The sequence below is a fragment of the Oryx dammah genome, unplaced genomic scaffold, assembly GCF_014754425.2.
Source record: "Oryx dammah isolate SB20612 unplaced genomic scaffold, SCBI_Odam_1.1 HiC_scaffold_1, whole genome shotgun sequence".
Taxonomy (NCBI): domain Eukaryota; kingdom Metazoa; phylum Chordata; class Mammalia; order Artiodactyla; family Bovidae; genus Oryx; species Oryx dammah.
Window position 1 is genome coordinate 67,999,414 of NW_024070185.1, and position 20,360 is coordinate 68,019,773.

Here is a 20,360-nt window from a genome sequence, read left to right on the forward strand (position 1 = left end):
CCCCCCCCCCCCCCCTTCACCCTGTCCTGGGCTGTGCCTCCAGGCACAGGAAAAGAGCCTGGAGTCATGAGTCCAGATTGATAAGGTGGGGAACAAGAAGCTATTGGCATCTGGATGGGCAGGAAGCAGAGCAGGCAATGAGCATGCAAGCACAGCCCAGAACAGGGTGAACTGGCCAGAGATCAGGAGCTTCACAAGGGTCTAGAGTCAAGGAAGGCTTTTAGGTGACATCTGATCATGAAGAAACACTGTGACAGCCTGGAAGGAAGACCATAGGAAGCACAGGAGATTCATAGAGCGGAGCAAAGGCCTAGAGGCTGATGCTGGAATGAAAGAGATGCTTCCAGAGACAGAAATAGGAGCAGCAGGGGCAGCCAGGATAATGGGAAGGCTGGGGCTAAGATGGCCATCAGGGACCATCTCTAATTCAGCCCTGGGGCCCTAGTGACCCTGCCACTCACTGTAAGGTACCATCCAAGGAACAAGGGCAGGTGAAGCCCCACAGCTCCCAGGAAAGCTCCCTTACTGGCACACACTGTCAGCCTCCTGCAGCTGCTCCCTGCTTTGAGTTTTTATTTCATTTTGACAATTTATCACATTCTCCTCTGTTTTGTTCTTTTGGTACGGGGCTGTGGATCCTGCCATTCCACCCATACCAAAGCAACCTCTGGGCAGACTTGCCTCAGGAGATAGTGCTCTGACCCAGGGGCAGCACAATCGTGGAAAATTGCTTTATTTTTCCAAGTCTCATCTTTCCATCTGTAAAATGGCTATAACTCCCACCTGACAGTCTTGTCAGGAGGATTTAAGGAAATCACCTCTTTAAAATGCACAAGGTCCAGGACACAATCAGTATTTCATCTCTACTAGTTTCCTTCTCCTTTTCTCCCAGGCAAGAAACTTTCTCATTTACTCTAGTTCTGCACAGTGGTTAAGAATCCTGACTCTGGGGTCAGACTACCTGGTTTCCAAGCCCAACTCTGCCACTTATTAGCTGTGTGACCTCAGGTAAATAACTTGCCCTCTCAGTCCCTGTTTTCCCTTTTGTGAAATGGAGATTATAATAATAGTAAGTGCTCTGTAAAGATTGTTGTGAGGAATAAATTAATACCCGTTGGGGGCTCAGAGCAGCCCCTGCTGGGGCAGCCATAGTCTAGATGCTAGCTATCACTAGACTTTGCACCCCAAGTTTCTTGAAACATGCCTGGTACCTGGCAGATGCTCAATAAAGATTTTTTGAATGAATAAATGAAGAGATAAGGCAACCCCATGATGCAAGGGAACATCAAGATAGGAAATCACTGAACACCAATCTGTGAGGAGCTAAGCCACCCAGCAGATTAAGTACCTCTCCCGAATAAACCTGGATAATCCCCACACCAAGAGTTAATCCACACTCCTCAGGTCACTCTGGGTGACTACCCCATATCCCCTCTTCCCACCTGACACTCTCCCCCATCTCTCGACTTTATCAAAGGTGGGAAAGGACAGCAGGCATATGGGTGGGAGAGGGGAGCAGCCCTAGGAACTACAATAAGACCAGGGCAGGAGAGGGCAGGGCTGGGCACTGGCTGCCCCAGGGATTAAAGGATGAAGTGGAGCCAGCAGAGCCTGGATCGCAGAAGAGATTCGAGGATGGGGCAGGCTGAAGACCAATGACCACAAGCAGCAGGGAGGGCCTTTGGAGGCAGAGCCAGGGTTCTTGTATCAGCCCTCCAGCCAGCCAGCGGCCAGGCCCCTGTAGGGGCAAGGCTCTGCTCAGCCTCTAAGCCCCGCCCTCCTTGACCTGGAAGCTGAGGGCAAACCAGACTCTGGCAGCTGCTGCCCTCCCGTGGCCACTCCATAGAGGTGCAATGCTCCCACCATCAACCTGAGGGTTCGCAGACCTAGACACCCCTGGAGGTGCCCAGAGGCCCAGCAGGCCCTTGGAGGAAATCGGCCTCCCCAGGCCTAATCTGCGCATAGCTCAAGCTAATCCCCTGTGAGATTATCGTGCTACCTGAGGTCCCTCCCCACCTTCACTCCCACTGGTTTCTACTTCCCGTGAAGGTCTGCTTCCATCTCTTCCCGACTGCTTTGTTAGACTGTCCCCTTCCAGGGCTGTCCCCCAACTCTATCTCTGAGGTTCCCAGGAGCTTTCTGTAACAGTATTTTCCACATCACAACTATCTGTCAATGGCCAATTGGCCCTCCTGTAGTCTCAGGCCTTTCAGCACTGGTCCTAGGCCGACTGGCCTGTGGCAGGCTGTTTAATAACATGTGCTGTGAGGACAAGGACTACAAACCAGAAGAGATGGAGCACTTTTGTGAATTTATTTATCAAAACTTCCACAAACCCAGCCTCATTCATCAACACAAACCGTACAATCAGCAACTCCCCCAACCCCCCACACACACAGGCCTTGGAAAAGGCTGTCAAGTACTTTAAAGGACAGGAAGGAAGGAACAGAGCTGGGTGACCTTTGGGTTTCATTTTCCAGGGGTCTGGGGGGGGCTCTGGTCCCACATCTGGGAAGGTAGAAGGGTGAGGAAGGCAATAAATAGAACCGTAAGCCCAGCCTGCTTTGGTACATTGTGGGTGCTGCCCTGCACGTGGCCAGAAACCATCAGCAAGAGCCAGGAGGGCCAAGAGGGCCAGGAGGGCTGCTGGTACGGCCAGAGGTCCCTCGGAAGGGCCCCAGGACCCCGCAGGGCAAGAGGTAAGACCCGGCCTGGCTCCGCAGACCCTAGCTGTCTATGTCTGAGGGTGCGGTCTTTTTCCTCGTCCGAACCTTCAGGGAGCGCGAGGTGCCCTGTTGGGGGAGAGAGGGCAGGCACACTGTGAACAGTTGGGGCTGCAGCAGTGGTAAGGACAGTCCCCTTCCCTTGTGCCTGCCTCACCACCGACCTCCCGGGCCAGAGGCTTCCTCTTGATCACACGCAGGCTCTGGCTGCGGCCCAGAGGCTTCTCTCGGGGCCGGGCTGGTGGCTGGGGGACCACTTCTGTGTCGGACCAACACTCATTATCGGTGTCACTGTCTCGCAGGCCCCCTGCCCGGTACCCTGTGTGGAGGAGAAGGAGCCAGGAGGCAAAGCTAGGCATTGACACAGTCTGAGGGCTGGGGGCAGACTGAGCCAGGCTTTCCTCCGCCCCAGGGGAGGAAACCATTCCTCTTTCTGGGGGGCACAGTTTCAGGTCCCTCTGCCCACTCACCGATAGGTGGCCTGCGGCGGGGTACCTGGTCCTCCAGGTAGAGGGGATCCTGGTAGGTGGGGGCGGGGCCATCAGGGATGGTGCGCAGGTCCTGCATGGAGAAGCTCCGCAGCCTCCCGGCCAGTGCACCCTGACTCTGCAAGGGAGCAGGAGCCGCTGCACCACCTGATGGAGGGGGCAGGGCTTCGCGCAGAAGGGGCCTCAGGCAGGGGAGCTGCCCAGGGAAATCAAGGCTGACCTGCAAGCAATCCCTGGGGCACAGGCCCAAAGGCAACATGGCAACCCTTCTAGTCCGGTGCTGGGGCACCAACAGCAAGGTTGGGCCCAGAGACAAGGAGCAGTGGCTCACAGTCAATGTTAGAGCAAGAAAGTCTGAACTTCAGCTCCATGCTCCCGCCAACACCACAACCTGTCACCTCTCACCCCGGCTCCCTGGCACGGACAGCTGCTATCCCTTGGCTCTCTGACTGAGAGCTGGACCCGCCCAAAGGGCCCTGGGGGTGGGGGTAGGGCTGTTGGAAGGCTGGGGCCCAGGGCACCTTGGTAGCAGCCTGCACAGCAGCAGAGGCAGCAATGTTGAGGCCCCGCTTCCCAAAACTGAGCACCGTCTCATAGCTGCGCTCCTTGGCTTGCACAATGTAGGTGTCGATTTCCTGCAGATGATATGTTGGGGAGGAAATCTCAGGCGGACCGCCCGGGTCACTCCTGTATGGACCCAGAGAAACCACTGGGAGTCATGACTCCTGGTCCACCCCATCCACAGAGAAAGGGCTCCCCACCCACTTACCCATTCCTCTACCTCAATGATCCACCATGCTCCAGGCTCCCCACACCATCCCCAAACCAGCTTCCAGCTGATGTTTTACACCCTCCAAAGATCATTCACCTGTGCACCGATTTGATTAGTCCAGAAGAGGAAGAAGGCAAGGCTCTGTCAAGGTCCCACAGTTCAACAGCAGTAGGACTGGGACTAGAGCCCAGATGTCGCCCAGTGTCTCAAGCCCCAAATCCAGGGCTCCTCCCCTCGCACCCACCCCTACACTGCCCACCCTGCCTCCCCCTGGGGTACCTTCTCATGGCGAGACAAGGATGGGTGGACAAACTTTCGGTAAAGCATGCTGGCCCCCCTGGTGTAGGGTGAAAGCAGCCACAGCACAAATGCCATCTTGATCTCGTAGTAGAAAGGGAACCTGTGAGAGCAGAGGGGCAAGGTCCACCAGGGAGCCAGGCCAGGGAGAGCCAGCCCCTCCCCGCAGCCCACAGAACCCTGGTGCCCGTACCAGGAAATAAAGATGTCCGTGAAGGTCTCCACCGCCATGAAGAGCGCAAAGACGATCCAGTACATCATCCATCGGACCTGGATAGGGTGAGGCAGGGGGAGAGGTCAGAAGCCAGAAGCTGAACCGGCAATACCAACTCCCCTGTCCTGGGCTGACCCAGTCCAGAGATTCCAGAAAGCCCTTCCCACTGCATTCCCCTGGCACTTGGCTGGCCTTACAGAATTGCCTCTAAGAAACTGCCACTCATTCCTGTACCCACCCTCCATCAGCTTCACCCACAAGATCTTACAAAGAACCCCAACAGCCCACCCTCCATCCACGCCCATGCTGCTTCAGGATATACCACCAGATTATACCCCTGAAAAAGAGGGAGCCCAGCTTGGACCCCACACACCTCACCAAATCCTACCACACCCCCCACCTGAGCTGAGCCCTCCTGCCCACCCCCACACTCACATATTCACGAATGTTCTTGGTCTTCACAGCCTTGTAGGAAGCATAAGCTGGGTACAGCATCCCAAACAACAGCCTGAAGAGCAGCTCCCAAAACAGAGGAGAAGTGTGAGGGGCACCATTCCGCACCCTCTGCCAGGTGGCCGCCTCCCCCCACCCAGGTTCAAGGCGGCAGTGCCTGCCCTGCTCTTCCCGCTCGGCTTGCACAACCTGTGCCTGAGTCACTGCCCTGGAGGCCACCTCCCTACCCTGCTGCTTATAAGCGCCCCAAGCCTGCTCAGGCCTGCAAAAGGGGCCCATGGGTGCACGATGCAGGGAGAGCACAAGCTGGGTGGGAAGCAGGCTTCGGAGCTATGAGAACACCAGGCTGGTTCCTCTCCTGGACGTGCCATCAGGCGCAGGGCCATCAGATCCAGCAGTGCCAGGTTGCAGGCAGAGATATTTCAGCCAGGTGCTGGAGTACCGAAAGGTGACAAGTAGGACTGAGTAGGGAGGCTGAGGCCAGGATGGTGAGTCAAGTGAATGACTACTCAGTCGGGAAGCGCCCACAACGTGCCACATCTTGTGTCTGCCAAGGGGCTGCTGGCCGGCCTGTGGTCCTCTCTCTCCCACGCACCTGCCTGCAATGTGTGTCTGACTGCAAGGGGTTTCGCCTGGGCGTCAGCCAAGTAGGCTTGAGGGTGGGGGTACCAGCACGCCCCACCCCCCCCACCCCCGCATGCCTCGTGCAGCTTCACAAATCCGTTAACCCTTGCAGTGAATGTTGGAAGGAGGGGAAAGGTGTAAGGGAGCTCAGAAAGCCCGCTTTCCACCTGACAGTCCCCGTTTCCACCCCAGGGGCGGGTTGAAACCCAGGGACAGAGGGAGTATTAGAACGGCCATACTCACACCACCAGGCGACAGATCATCCACGACACCATTCTGCAGCCTTGGGAAGGAAGGGCGATCCCTCCAGGAAGACGACCAGAGGGACGCTCACGCCACGGTGGAGGTGTAGGAACCACAGGGGCACTAGGATTGCCCCTTTGTGGAGGCGGAGCCTACCGCTCACTAACTCCTCGGTGCGGAGAGCCTAAAGAAAGGGGAGATGAGCGGGCCGGGGCAGGCAGGACCGACTCGGGAGCCGGTACCCTCCAGCGCGCTCTTCCGCCCCGCCGCGCCGGTCTGACAGTTACAGCTCTGACCCCCACTTCCTGCACCGGAGAACGAAGCTTTCGGCCCTTGCCAGGGGCGCCGCGAGTCCCGGGCCAGGGGTGGCTGGTCGCAGCCTGAGCTCGTGCAGGTCCCCGGGACCTCAGTGCGCCGGGCCACCGGCACCGGCTTCGGGGCGGAGTTTGCAACTCACTTGAAAGTTGCACGGAACTGGGCGCTGCCCAACCCCAGGTCTCCGGCGCGGGGCGCAGGCGCAGAGAGGCTCCGAAGGGGGCGGGGCGAGGTCAGGGAGGCGAGAGGCCTGCCCCTTAAAGTGGCGATGCTCAGCCGTCTCGCGGCTGGGGCCCATAGGTTGGAGTAGCCCTCGAAATGGGAAATTTGGAGGTGGGAAGCGGAAACGAAAAAGTGGGGTCGGGGGAGGAAGAAACGAAGGAAATTCGGAGTCTTGACTTTTCGGGGCTCTTTACTGGCTACCCTCTTTTACCTCGTTTTCCCGCCCTCTGTACGATGGGAATGGGCGTGAGATGGATGGAGGTCCCGGGTTAGAGGCTCAGTCGAGAACTAAAGGAGGTTTGCCTGAGCGCCAGCAAATCTGGCTCTTACAAGCACTAGGTCAGGAGATGGATAAGCGCTTCAAAGATGCTGAGGTGACCTAGACGGAAAGCGGAGAGGACTCGGAGGAGAGGAAATCTGAGGAACTCATCACCCCCATCCCAACTCACCCTGAAGGGTGGGCTGCAGGAATTGATGTCTCCCGCGTCCCTAGGCAGGCAGATTTGAGAGATTCTGACTGAAGTCCTCAATCCATCTTCCCCCAAAGTTTGAAATGCCACCTGTTTTCGTGAGTCAAGAGCACAGATATCCCTGAGAGCTTTAGTATCAAGAATCACCACTTTGTAGTGCATTTTTGAGCTCAAGGCTTGAACTTTACAAGACCCCTTTTTACCATTTAGGAAGTAGGCTCAATGGTGGAAAGTAACTTGCTCAAGGGCACCTGATGGTGTTTGACGGTGGACTATAAACAAATGTTTGGCTCAGCCTTCTTTTGAGGACAGGTAATGGGAAAGCTCCTCTAGGAGGAAGGTATGTATCTGGAAGAAGGTGGGAGTCTAAAAGAGAAGACTTGCAACATTGTAACACATATATTAGTATATATGTCACTCGATTGAGTGATATATACATATAGGAAAGTGATAGTCACTCAGTCCTGTCCACCTCTTTGTGACCCCATGGACTGTAGCCACCAGGCTCCTCTGTCCATGGAATTCTCCAGGCAAGAATACTGGAGTGGGTAGCCATTCCCTTCTCCAGGGGGTCTTCCTGATCGAGGGATTGAACCTGGGTCTCCCTCATTGCCAGCAGATTCTTTACCATCTGAGCCACCAGGGAAGCCATATATCTATTTCAATAAAACTTATTTTTGAAAAAACAAAAGAAGGCAATCTTTGCTGCTTCTACAGCTTTGCAGGTGGGGTTGCATTCTTTGTACCTCTTCTGCTAGGTGCCCCATTCCTCCTTCTGGACATGGGGAGCACATCACCCTCCCCCGAGCCAGCACAGCCTCTTCACTGCCTCACGGAGCTAAAGTGAGGATGACAGCAGAGCTGCCCAGAGCTGTGGGGGCAGTTACTACTTTTTATTACAGCTATAGTTAACCCTCGCCATCTTTCAGAAGGATGGAGTAGCTAATGATGGAGGCCAGGGAAAGGAGGCTTCTTGGGAGGAAATAAACACTCAGTGATTATACAGTCATAATTATGATCATCAGTTTTATTGGCACTGCTGAGTGGGAGAGCTTGCAGTGAAACCGGCCCACAGGAGAAACTCCCCCAAGGCCCTGATGCCTCCTTCTCTCTGGCCCCACCTGCTCACGCTGTTTGGAGCTCCCACCTAGACTGGAGGAACAAGAACCATCCAGGGCTAAGGTACTGGCAAGAAGGTCCTGACCACCATGCAACATTGTAACAAAGGTGAAAAATACCCTTGTCTTCTTGGGGTAGAAGGATGTGATTGATCCTCTGGACAGCTCAGGAGGAACGGGGTGGGGAAGTGCAGAAAAGGGAAAGGACATCGATTCTTCTGGAAGTAAGGCTGCCTGGGCTGACTGTGTGCATGTGAACCTCTAGCAGCCTTTGGTACTTGCTGCAGATCAGCCTCTCTTCCCCTACCCTCAACGCCTTCCAGAGTCACCCAACCTCAGCATCACAGGCTTCGCTTTACCTCCATTCACTGGAGAGGAGCTCCCCTGTGCCCACTCTAAGCCAACCCAACTGGGACTATCTCTCAAAGGGAGACTCTTGGTCCCAGTGACTGTGCTTGGAAAATGTAAGAGACAATATGCCAGAGGTCTGTGGCTCAAAGCAGAGCTCAGCAGGGAGGGGTGTGAGGCTGACAGCTGAGGGGGGTTACCCTCTTGGGCTTTGGTAGAGTTAGTGGACTCTGCCTCTCATGCCCTTTGGTCCTGAGCTGTTGACACAGTCACCCGGTTACACTGGGTTGCTAAGCAGCTCTCTGGACATACAGATGACCTGCCCCTGGCAGGTGACTATGCAGGCATACGGTGGATTCCAGCCCTGCCTTGTGCAAAAAGCTGGGCATTCAGGAGGAGGAGTATCTCTCTTCCCCGGGAGGTACCCTGGTGGGGGGTGGGGAGCGACAGTCAGAGTGATGTTTATCTTTCTACTGGGTGACAAAATGCCAACATGTCTAGAAGACTAAACCCAGTGTCCCTGGCAACCTCTCCCCTGGCAGAGGATGAGACCCCATTTGAAAAAGTAGGACAGGCATTCCCAGGACAGTGTGGCTGGGGGACCCAAGAGGTCCCCGTGCTAAGCCAAGAGCACGTGAATGTGGTTTCCGAAGGTGGAAACCCAGACATATCACCTATGTGGTTCCCTGTTGTGAGAACTGGGCATCTGAGGCTAAAGGTAAGATGTAGGGTACAGGGGCTCTGTGAAGATACTGAAGGACAGGGAAGCCTGGCGTGCTGTAGTCCATGGGGTTGCAAAGAGTCAGACATGACCTAGTGACTAAACAACAACAACAGGGGTTCTGAGACCCAAGATGGGTAGGAATCCTAATCCATAGAAAGCAGGTCTCCTCAAAGATCAGCCTTCTCCCTGCCATTAAACAGTCTTCTGTGAGACACTTGGGTATCTCATAGAGTCCTACAACCAAAAAAGTCTTAGCTTTGTGCCAGACACACAATTCTAAGGGTCATACATATATTATTGTTGTTCAGTAGCTCAGTTGTGGCCAACTCTTTGTGACCCCATAGACTGCAGCATGCCAGGCTTCTCTGTCCTTCACCATCTCCCAGAGTTTGCTCAAACTCATGTCCATTGAGTCACTGATGCAATCTAACCATCTCATCCTCTGCCACCCCCTTCTCCTTTTGCCTTTGATCTTTCCCAGCATTAGGGTCTTTTCCAATGAGTTGGCTCTTCACATCAGGTGGCCAAAGTATTGAAGCTTCAGCTTCAGCATCAGTCCTTTCAATGAATATTCAGGGTTGATTTCCTTTAGGATTGACTGATTTGATCTCTTTGCTGCCCAAGAGACTCTCAAGAGTCTTCTCCAGCACCACAATTCAAAAGCATCAATTCTTTGTTGCTTAACTTTCTCTATGGTCCAACTCTCATATCGGTACAAGACTACTAAAAAACCATCGTTTTGACTATATGGACCTTTGTCAGCAAAGTGATGGCTCTGCTTTTTAATATGCTGTCTAGGTTTGTCATAGCTTTCCTTCCAAGGAACAAGCATCTTTTAATTTCATGGCTGGAGTCACCATCCACAGTGATTTTGGAGCCCAGGAAAATAAAATCTGTCACTGTTTCCATACATACATCAACATATTATAAATATAATGCATTCAAATGTCACACTAATCCTGTCAGGTAAGTAGCATGGTTAGCCACATTTTTCAGATGAGGAAACTGAGATTCAGATAGGTGAAAGAACATGCTTGAGACCTCCCAGCTAGTAAGTGGCACAATCAGGATCGGGCAAAGTAGGTTTTATTATCTACTTTACAGAAAGAGACGCTCCGCTGGGGGAAATCAGTCCACTTGCTTGAAATCTCACCCCAGGTCTGAGGGTGCCAGCCATGATGCATGTTTGTCCAGCAGAGGGGGATGGAGAGGAGACCAACCACTGAGCTTGTCCTTAGCCCTATTGGTTGGACTTGACCTAACCGAGGGACAGACTCTGATCTCAGTGGGCCCCAAGACTGTGATCTCCAGGAAGGAACACTTGGCCATGAGTCAGCCCCAGGTGACAGAGACTAGTCACACTGGCCCAGCAGCTGAGTGTCATCAGTGTGAACTCCTGACCCCAGCACCAGCTGACCTTGGGATGCTTACTCCTTCCGTAGAGGGAGAGGAGCAGGGAGGAAGGGGGTCTGACATCTGACGCTGGCCCCCTCTAAGCATCAGGGACAGAAAACACAGCTTTGTTCTTAAGGAAATAGGAGCTGCAGATTATCGCTATTGGAGACCTGAGAGCCGTCAGTGGGGTGGGATTTTTATTCGAAACAAGTGAATCAGATCATTGCCCCCAAGTGCCTCTGGGCATCTTGCTACCTGGGGGCCCTCACACCATCTGAGCACAGAGAAGAGCCTCCCCACCCTGCGCCTCCCCCACCAATTCTGCATCTCAGAGCCTTCTATTCCCAGTGTACAGCAGAGGGCAGCAGAAGCTTGGCTGTCAGGGGCCGCTTCCTCAGGACCCTCCCTCCCTCCCTCTCTCCCCGCTGGAGACTCAGCTTGCACTGAAAGGCAGTGCTCTTGGGGTGTGTCTCTGTGGTTCAGAGGGGTGCCAGGGCCCCCAGGGTGCTCTCCACTCCTGGCACCTGCCCAGATACCTCAGGTGGTTGGCCAGCCCTTGGACACACCTAAAGGAGCCCACACAGCACAGGGTCCACGTCCCAAAGGTAGGGCTGAACCCAGAGGGCAGTCAGAGGCAGGGGCAGCTACAGGAAAGAAAAGCAGAAGGCCTTTACCTGGGTGGTCTCCTGTGAGTGAACCAGATTCAGGGTGAGAGAAGGAACATCCAGTGAGAACAGAGACAGCGCTGGGAAGAAGTCAGGGTCGGCTGTTGTTATTGCTTCAGGCAGAGGGGCTTTGCCCCCAGGAAGTCCGGCTGGTACCCAGAGGCTGGTACCACCATTCCTGTCTTATCAGCCATGGGGTGGGCACACCAGGGGTGAGTGGAGGAGGACCGGTACTATGTGCCCCTCCAGGAAGAGAGGCAAGGTCACGGAGGAGACCCCCTTCAGGCAGCACTGAAGCTGTACATGTGCACACGGAGACGGGCGTGTAGACAGATGTGTGTGCATGTCACTGAAGGAGTGTGTCCACGTCCACATGTGCCCGCAGAGGGCACGTGGCGTGCGAGAGTGTGCCCGGCAGCATGAAGGATGTGGCCACGGGCTGCAATGCGGAGCGTGAGCAGGTAAACAGACACCTGGAGCACCAACAAGAAAGACTAGAGGGTCAGAAGGTTAAGCCGAAGAGCAGGAGGGAGCAGTTCAGCCTCCCTCCCTCCCTCCCAGGACCCCTCCCCAGGCCAGAGCAAGTGGAAGGCAGCAGAGCAAGGGCGGCTGCAGGCGGCGTCAACAGGCGTCCATACGTGGGAGGGCACTGGGCGCTGGGTTGCCAGGTGTGCATACAAGTCTTCATGCTGATTCCAGTGAAGATTAAGGGGCATCCCTGGGCTATAGTTCATGGTGCGGCCCATGCTCACTGGGGTGTGTACACATGAGAGCACGTGTGTGGATGGGCTATGTGTGTCTTCCCACAAGCGCATATGTGGCTCACCTGGAGGCTCCCACCCAGCCTCCGGCATTGCCCGAGGAACCCCGAGGCCCCCGCAGCTCCCTAGGCACTGAGGTCCACCACCACATGTCGGTACACCAGAGTCTGTCCCTTGAAGCTGGGCGCCAGGAGCAGCTGGGCATCCCCAGCCGGCATGTAGCAGAAAGCTCGGGGGGCCTGCACTGCCAGCTCTTGGAACCGCAGAAACTTCTGCCGCCCTTCATCCCACTGGTAGATCTGTGTGAAGGAGAAGTCGCTGCCTAGTGCCAGGTAGCGGCGGCCGCCCACCAGGAAGGGTTGCAGGGCTAGCGAGCCTCGGGAGGGAAGGGCCTGCACCTCGGAGAAGCGGGCGCCCTCCCAGCGCAGGATCTTGGAGTCACCAATGTAACGGCTGAGGCACAGGTAGCTGTCGCGGCCCGCACGGAAGTGTTTCACTGCCTGAGCATCAGGCACCTGAGTCACCTCGCCCTGAACCACAAACTGCTTCTGGGTGCGACTCCACTGATAGATGACGGGAGCCTGCGAACTGCTGGACACGATCAGACGCGGCTTTCCCTCGCCATCCACAAACTCCAGGTCGGTGTCACGGTGCCAGGGGTGCAGGGCCTGGTGGGAGTAGAAGCCATTCTGGTGCCAGCGGTAGAGGCTGGTGGCACCCGCCTTGGAGCTGTCAGCCACAGCAAAGTACCAGTCACCATCGATGCGGAAGGCCTCAAGGTCGTTGGGCTTGCGCACACGCTGAGGGTCAATATCCTGCAGCTTGGTGAAGCGCGTGGTGTTGGGGTCCCAGTGGTAAATGTAAGAGCCCCCAAACAGCTGGGCCACCACCACGTACAGCTGGCTGTCCACCACCATCGGCTTGCAGTGCACTGCAGAGGGGGCTGCAGGGTGGAGGGGAGTGGTATTAGGGGCCCCCCACACCACACCCTCAGAAAAGAGGGTCAGGCCCCTCCAAGTAAGGCTCTCTGCTACAGCATTCTCTCCCTGTTGAATGTCCATCATGTGCTCAGTGCATTCTAATTGTCTCACAGCTAAGAATCCATCTCACCATCACCCTCCCTTTGCCTTTGACCCCAGAGTTCCAATATAAGCTTACACTGAGCACAAAATAGGTGTTGCTAGATATTGACCAACTGAATAACCATCATGTCAGTTTATTGTGTACAAAGGCTCAGTGGTAAAGAATCACCTGCCAATGCAGGAGACACAGGTTCTGTCTGTAATCCAGGAAGATCCCACAGGCTTCGGAGCAACTAACCCAGTGCACCACAGCTATTAAGCCTGTGCTCTAGAGCCTGGGAGCTGCGACTACTGAGCCTCCCTGTGCTGAGCCCATCCGTGCCACACCTGCTGAAGTCTGCACGCTCTAGAGCCTGTGCTCCACAGTAAGAGAAGCCACTGCAATGAGAAGCCCATGCAGCAATGAAGACCCAGCACAGCCAAAATTAAAATAAATAAATAAGTAAATATATATATATATATGATTCAGCTTAGGCATCTCCTCTACCAGGAAACCTTCCCTGATTGCCCAAGGTAGGCCTCTCCTTTGGCCCCCAGAGCATTGTGGTCATATCTTCCTCCCAGCACCTATGTATTATGTGGATGTTATCTGTGTATGTATCAATCTCCCCCCTCGCCAAAGACTAGAAAAGTTCTTCTTATGGACAGAGACCATGTCTCATCTATCCTTCTACCTGTAGGAACTCAAGGAAGAGGAACAACAGAGCCCATCCCACCCTTAGGGCCACAACAGCCAGGCCAGGCCTAGATACCTGGGATTCTATCATAGTCTCGAAGCTGCCTTTCAACGTAGTCCCACTTGAGGATGGTGCAAGCGCTGGCTCCTGGCTGGGCCAGAGCCAAATAAAGATCGCTGGAGTAGAGGAAGGGCTCGGCTGACACTGCTGGGAAGGACAGCGTCTGGTACAACACGAAATCTGCAGGGATGAGGGGTTAGGAGTTAGGGTTAGGTTAGGGAGAAGGGTTAGGGCTACTTGACTGGCAAGGCAGGGCACCGGGAGCATCCCAGGGGAGACCCAGCCTGATGCCCAAGGTGGGGCGTCTCCTACCTGTGGTGATGCAGTCGAACTCACGCAGCGGGAGATCCTGCACCTTGTGCTCTTGGAAGCGGGGTGGGCTGGCGCAGTAGATGGGTGCCACCGTGGTGTTGGTGTGTGCCAGCCACTCCACCAGCCACTTCACCTTGCAGTCACAATTGAGCGAGTTGCCCCGCAGGTCCCTGGATCATGAGGGTGATGGAGGAGGCACAGAGAGGGGCAGGCTCTCAGCTGCTCTGCCCACCCAGGCCCTCTAGGTTTTCAGTAGATGTTGGCAAGGCTGCTGCTGGTTGCTCATGCGGCATCTTTGTGCCAGTTAGAGAGAGGTCCCCCAAGGGGTGGGCTCAGCCCCGCAGACATGTCCTTGACCAGGAGAGTACAGGCTGAGTTTCAGCCCCTACTTGTCTCCTTGGCCAGGTGCCTTTTCCTGTGTATGATTCCACATCTATCTGTTTCATCCCCGTTCCTCCAAACCTTCCTCAGTCTGGGGCTTTTGTTTTCTTGTAGAAAAACTGATCAATGACTGTGGCTATGCCACTGGACTTTAACACAGATTCAAATCAAACATATGTTTTAAAAGCATATATTCAAAAAGTACACTGTAGGAAGGAGGCTCAAGAGGGAGAAGACATACGTATACTGATTGGTTTCCCAGGGGGCGCTAGTGGTAAAGAACCCAACTGAGATGAGGGTTTGATTCCTGGGTGGGGAAGATACACTGGAGGAGGGCATGGCAACCCACTCCAGCATTCTTGCCTGGAGAATCCTATGGACAGAGGAGCATGGCGGGCTACAATTCATAAGGTGGCAAAGAGTCAGACACGACTGAAGCAACTTGGCATGCACAGAGCTGATTCACGTTGTTGTACAGCAGAAACCAACACATTTTAAAGAAATTATCCTCCATTTAAAAATAGATTAAAAAATAAAATACTTCCCAAATTGGAAAAAATATACACATAATGTCTTGCCTGCATTTTAAGAGGGTCCACAAATGCCTTGAAGAACCTCAACTTGAAAGGCTACCAATCTCTGTATAAATCAACCTAGCCTTCTTCCCCGCCCAAACCTAAACCCTCCCAGCCTGTCAAGACCTTATGACCTTCCACTTCTGGCTCCCACACTGCTCCCTCCAGGGCCATGCCCTTCTGTGCCATTGTCAACAAAAGGTAGAACTCAGGCCTTACAATTCACTCAGGATGTCCAGGGGCCGAAAGATGTCTCTAGGCAGTGTCTGCAGGTTATTGTTGGCCAGTGAGCTGAAAGAGAGACCTCTGGGTCACCTACCTGAAGGTCATGCCCAAGGCCAAAGGCCACAGGAGACAGGGGCTTTGGGCCGGTGTATGAGCGTGATGTACTCACAGGTGCGTCAAAGACTTGAGTCCTCGGAAGGTAAACTTGGATAATGCCCAGATGTCATTGTTCTCAATGAAGCTGGAGAAAACAAGAACTTATTTCAGCTGCCATTCAGCATCCCAGACCACTTCCCCCAACCCCAGCTGCTTCCCTATGGCCCTCCTAGACTCCAGCCCACGACCCTAAGGCAGGCTTTCATTCTGAATCTGGACATGAAGCCTGTGGTGACAGGCATCCAGGCAGGATGGTTTACGCAGAGGGATGGATGAAACGACCTTCTGCTCGGGCCCTGCAGTCAGAGGATTCAACGGCTCTCTTCCCACCTCCCCTCCAGCCCTCCTCTCTCCATCTCTGTTCTCAGCCCTTCTCCCAATTCCCCTTTCCTTCCCACGCACAGGTACTGCAGGTGTGACAGTCCTGTGAAGGCATTGTCTCCAATCAGTGTAAACTTGTTGGAATTGAGTAACCTGCAGAGACAAAGGCGGATTAGCATTTCCAAGGGCACGCCTGCTATGCCAGCTCCCAGCCAGTTGACTCACCCCCAAGCCATGCCTCCCACCCTGGGGACCCTAGCAGAGAGTCCCGGAGCAGCCTGGGTGGCAAGTCCGGGCGGGAATCTGCTCTGGTCCCAGAAGCTCCCAGGGCCCCCATTTGCTCCTAGGGGATGTCTCTCCTGTCAAGTTGGGTCCTTCCCCACCGCTCTGCCTCCCACCCTCACCCAGCTCACTCCAGTTCCTCTCAGACCGATGGCAACTTTGAGGATAATCACGTTTATCTTTTCTTGTGACTGGGGCTTCACGCATAAATAGCTCCCTTTAGAATTCCAGACCCTCCTGTCTTCCCTCCCTTTCAGCTCCAAGGTCTCTCTTCAAATCCTGATCCTTGGGGTCACTTGTCTCTAAGGTGACCTCTCTCACCTGCACTGTCCACCCTCTGGCTCCAGCCCAAACTACTGCACCCAATTCTTTGGGGTCTCCAGAGGACACAAGTCCATTCCTAACCAGGCCCCAAATATCCCCGTTCTTTGCTTTTGCGTGCAACCTGGACCTTCCTTCCCCAAACTGCTGCTCTCTGCGCCCCTCTGGACTCTGCACTGCTTCACTGTTCGCGGCTCTCTCACTGGAGCGAGAGTAAGGGACACGTGCACCTTGACCTCCACAGGCAACTTAGGACCACTCTCCTCTCCCCTCCCCCTAGTCTGAGATCGTTCCCTTCCCCTGCCTGACCCTGCCCTTCAGCAAAGCCCTGTCCATACAGGAACTGCAGCAGTGGCAGGTGGGAAAATGCTCCATCCTGGATCTCCGAGAAGGCAGCATTCACCAGCGTCCTGCAAGGTACATCTGAGTGTCAGTAACCAATGGGAGAATACAGGACTGTCCTGGGATGGCATGAGGTGGACAGGGCACTGTCTTCTGTATACACTCGCCTTGGAAACTCCCCATGTCACCTGGCTCCACCCCCCCTCCCTCAACCTAAGGCTATTTTCCCCTTCTCACAAGCTCATTATCATCCTTCACTACCGACTCCCCGTACCAAGGACTTCGGCCAAAAGAAGGTTCCATTACCCATACCTGCTTCATCATCCAAACACCCACAGTGTGCTGGGTGCTGTTGAGGGATGGAGCACTGGGATGGGGCGGTGGATTAGCATCTTGCCCTCAGGGACCAACCACACAGCCTATCTAGTCCCTGAGGCTGCTTGCTGCAAGCGATAGGCTGGCTGGCCCCATGCAGAGTGCTGGCGAGACCAGTGGCAGGCGTCCACCAGTGCCAGGGCACAGTAGGGGTGTATCTCCCTTCCACCCTTCCCCCTGCTGCCACCTTCCCCCTCCAAGAGGCCTTCTGTCCTTGGTATGACATCACAGGCAGGGGCCCCCATGCTCATGTAAACAACCCCCTCCCTCCAAGTCCAGCGCCCACACACAGTAGGTCTCATTAATGCTCATGGTGGTGATGATTCTTTCTTGGCCATAAACACTCTTTTTTCCAGCCATGGCTGCTTTCCCCAGCACGACTGCAGAACTCCCAGCCAGGCTGCTGCCTCAAATCTCCAGTTCCTGAGGACCCCTGGAGCCCTCCTGGTCCTCACACTCTGTAGAGAGGGAGCAGGGGTTCTTCCCAGAGCAGGGTTTTTGCCTTCTTCTTTCCAGCTCCCCCACCCAACCGCACCCCAGTCCAGAGCACTCACAGAGAGATGACCTCGGAGGGCAGGTTCCTGGGCACTGCCTTAGAGTCCACGCAGAAGGCAGTGTCCCTAGTGCAGGAGCAACTCGGGGGACAGGGGGGCGTCTTGGGGGGTCTCTTGGCGCCGACTTGCAGCATTAGGCAAAGGCCCAGGATAGACAGCGCCAGCAGCCGGAGCCCTGAGACCCGCCTGGCCTGCAGCCCCGCCATGCTGCCTGCGAGCTCGCGGCCCCCGCCCCACCGCTCCCGGCCACCCCGTACGGGAGCTCCCGGGCAGCCGCTGTAACAGCTAGGGCCCCCCTGGCTGTCCTCTGCAGAGCTACTCCTCCGGCCCTCGGGCGCCGGCGGCCGTCCCCGCCCCTGCTCGCTCTCGCGAGCCGAGCACTCGGAGAGATGCAGAGATGCGCGGAGCCGGGGGCCGAGCCGAGGGCTGACAGGTTGGGAGGATGCGGACTGCGGCGGGCGGCGGGGGCGCGCAGGGCGGAGCGGGGGAGTCCCCGGTGTGGAGAGGGGAGTAGCCACAGAAAGGAGTGGTTGCGCCCGGGTCGGCCGCTGCGCGCCCTGCCGGCGGTCTCCGGGACCATCGGCTTATCGGCCTGGCACCCAAAGCGGCTGGGCGTGTGTGTGTGTATGCGCGCGCGCGCGCGCAAGATCTCCTTGTGCAACCTTCACGCGTGCACACTTGTCTCTGCACGGACATATATTTCCCCGGGGCAGGCATTTCTACGCTTTGGATCTATGTGCCTCTGTGCTTCTATTTTGGCCCTCAGCGGCCTGTAAGCAGAGTTCGTGGACATGCCATGTGTTATAAGTGACATGCGTGTATCTGTTCACATCTCCAAAGGCTAGTCAACAGAATGTGCCTTTGTGTCTGTGCGAACCTAAACGGGAAATACCACTGGAGCTGGAACGGGAACGTGTGGAAATCCAGAACATTCCTCATGAGGCACAGTCTGTGGTCGTGGGTACTGGGAACAGCCTTGGGCATTTCCAGTCCAACCCTTGGTTTAACAAAGGAGGAAACTAAAGCCCCAATGCAGAGGAAAGCAGCCAACCTTGTTATCACATCTACTAGCGTGCTGTGTACTCTGTGTACTTAATCGCCTCAACCTTTTGAGGTCTTTGTTATTAATCACCTTTTGCAGATAAGGAAAGTGAGACCTGTAGTACCCAAAAAAGAAAGTGACAGAGCAGGGATTTAAAACGCACTCTGCCTGACTTCCTGGGCTCCCTGGTAGCTCAGCTGGTAAAGAATCCGCCTGCAATGCAGGAGACTCTGGTTTGATTCCTGGGCTGGGAAAATCCCCTGGAGAAGAGATAGACTACCCACTCCAGTTTTCTTGTCTGGAGAATCCCAAGGACAGAGGAGCCTGGCAAGCTACAGTCCATGGAGTCGCAAAGAGTCGGACATAATGAGTGATGGAGCACACACTACCTGGCTCCAGAGTCAACAACTGTTCCACACAAGGGATTTTCAAAGTCTGGTCCAGGGAGCCCAGGGTCTGAGGACCTTCCAGGGAGTCTTTGAGGTCAAAACAATTTTCCTAATCATGTTAAGGCATTATTTGCCCCTTTCATTTTCACGCTTTTACAGAAGTACCCTGGAATGTTCCAGAGGTCACAAGACATATCTTCTATGAAATTAAAGAAATTTGCAAAAATGTAAAACAATGACTCCCTGCTCCATAATTTTTTGTTTTGTAAAGTAGTTAATTTCATCACATAATTTATGTTATGTGTGCTACAAAACATTGGTATTCAGTCGCTAAGTGGTGTCTGACTCTTTGCAACCCCATGAAGTGCAGCACGCCAGACTTCCCTGTTCTTCACTATCTACTTGAGTTTGCTCAAACTCATGTCCATTGAGTCAATAATGCCATCCAACCATCTCATCCTCTGTCGTCCCCTTCTCCTCCTGCCCCCAAATTTTCCCAGCATCCCAGGTCTTTTCCAGTGAGTCAGCTCTCTGCAACAGGTGGCCAAAGTATTGGAGCTTCAACTTTAACATCAGTCCTTCCAATGAATATGCAGGGTTATTTTAGCTAAGTTAATTCATTTTTTTAAATTTCTTAGTAAATATCAATATGGTAACTATCAATAGCTGTAAGTCACATAAACAAAAGCACTTTGGGGTTTTCACTACTTTTTAAGTGTTAAGGGTTCCTGAAACCAAGAAGTCTGAGAACTGCTGCTCTCTACTACGTTATTTCCCAAGGGTGTGTGTGTGTGTGGGGGGGGGTGATTGTCCCGAGAGCTCACAGGTACAGTCAGGTGGATGGGCTCCCAGTTCAGTGCTCTTTCCATCAGTCCAGAAAGCCAAGATCACTGGGTAGAAGATGCTTCCCCAGCTGTCCCTGGCCTCTGCCAGACACGGATTCTCTGGTGTGAGTGTAAGTCCATGTTCTCCCAGCCAGGGATGCCCCTGCCCTTGGATGCTCACTTGCTACTGCCTGTCCAGCTGCTCGTGCTGCCCTCCCCATGCCACTTTGTGGGAAGACAAGCAGTGGGGGTGGGGATGGTGGCATAGGCAGCTGGACAGCCATCGCCACCCGTCCCTGGCACGGCTGTGCCCAGCACACAAAGGGCAGAGTGAATCTTGGCCCTCCCCTGCAGCTGAGGGGCCAGAAGGAGGAAAAGAGAAAGCATACACAGGAGTGGCTACCATGGGCTTCTCCATCACCCATGGTTCTTGGAGAGCTTTAACTCAGATACAGACAGAATGGGGGAGTCTGGGTCCTATTCTTAGTCAGTGGGAAGAGATGCCCTGGGGATGAAGTCCATGATGATAATCATGTCGATTGAACTTGCACATCGTGATGTCATTGGATCCTTACAACAACTTGGAGAGAGGAGCAAGATAGGCTGTATT

At 54.6% G+C, this 20,360-nt stretch overlaps 2 protein-coding genes across 3 annotated transcripts; both read right to left on the minus strand.

Annotated features, from left to right (window-relative positions):
• Positions 1-2,294: 2,294 nt before the first annotated feature.
• REEP4 (receptor accessory protein 4) lies at positions 2,295-11,159 on the minus strand. 2 transcript variants are annotated; one of them, XM_040242672.1, is made up of 9 exons: positions 11,081-11,159; positions 5,815-6,911; positions 4,930-5,002; positions 4,474-4,550; positions 4,263-4,383; positions 3,733-3,846; positions 3,194-3,329; positions 2,888-3,042; positions 2,295-2,792 (listed from the first exon to the last, which is right to left on the minus strand). In XM_040242672.1, exons 2-9 carry the CDS (start codon positions 5,844-5,846, stop codon positions 2,727-2,729), a joined length of 774 nt encoding a protein of 257 aa, XP_040098606.1. In that variant the 5' UTR covers positions 5,847-6,911; positions 11,081-11,159; the 3' UTR covers positions 2,295-2,726. The 2 variants fall into 2 exon arrangements, with proteins under 2 accessions (XP_040098606.1, XP_040098613.1); XM_040242679.1 differs by lacking the exons at positions 2,888-3,042; positions 11,081-11,159 and having other exon boundaries at positions 5,815-5,994.
• Positions 10,082-17,826, minus strand: LGI3 (leucine rich repeat LGI family member 3). Its single transcript, XM_040242660.1, has 8 exons — positions 17,496-17,826; positions 16,563-16,634; positions 15,703-15,774; positions 15,314-15,385; positions 15,139-15,210; positions 13,964-14,133; positions 13,667-13,831; positions 10,082-12,775 (listed from the first exon to the last, which is right to left on the minus strand). Exons 1-8 carry the CDS (start codon positions 17,699-17,701, stop codon positions 11,958-11,960), a joined length of 1,647 nt encoding a protein of 548 aa, XP_040098594.1. The 5' UTR covers positions 17,702-17,826; the 3' UTR covers positions 10,082-11,957.
• Between the last annotated feature and the right edge of the window lie 2,534 nt (positions 17,827-20,360).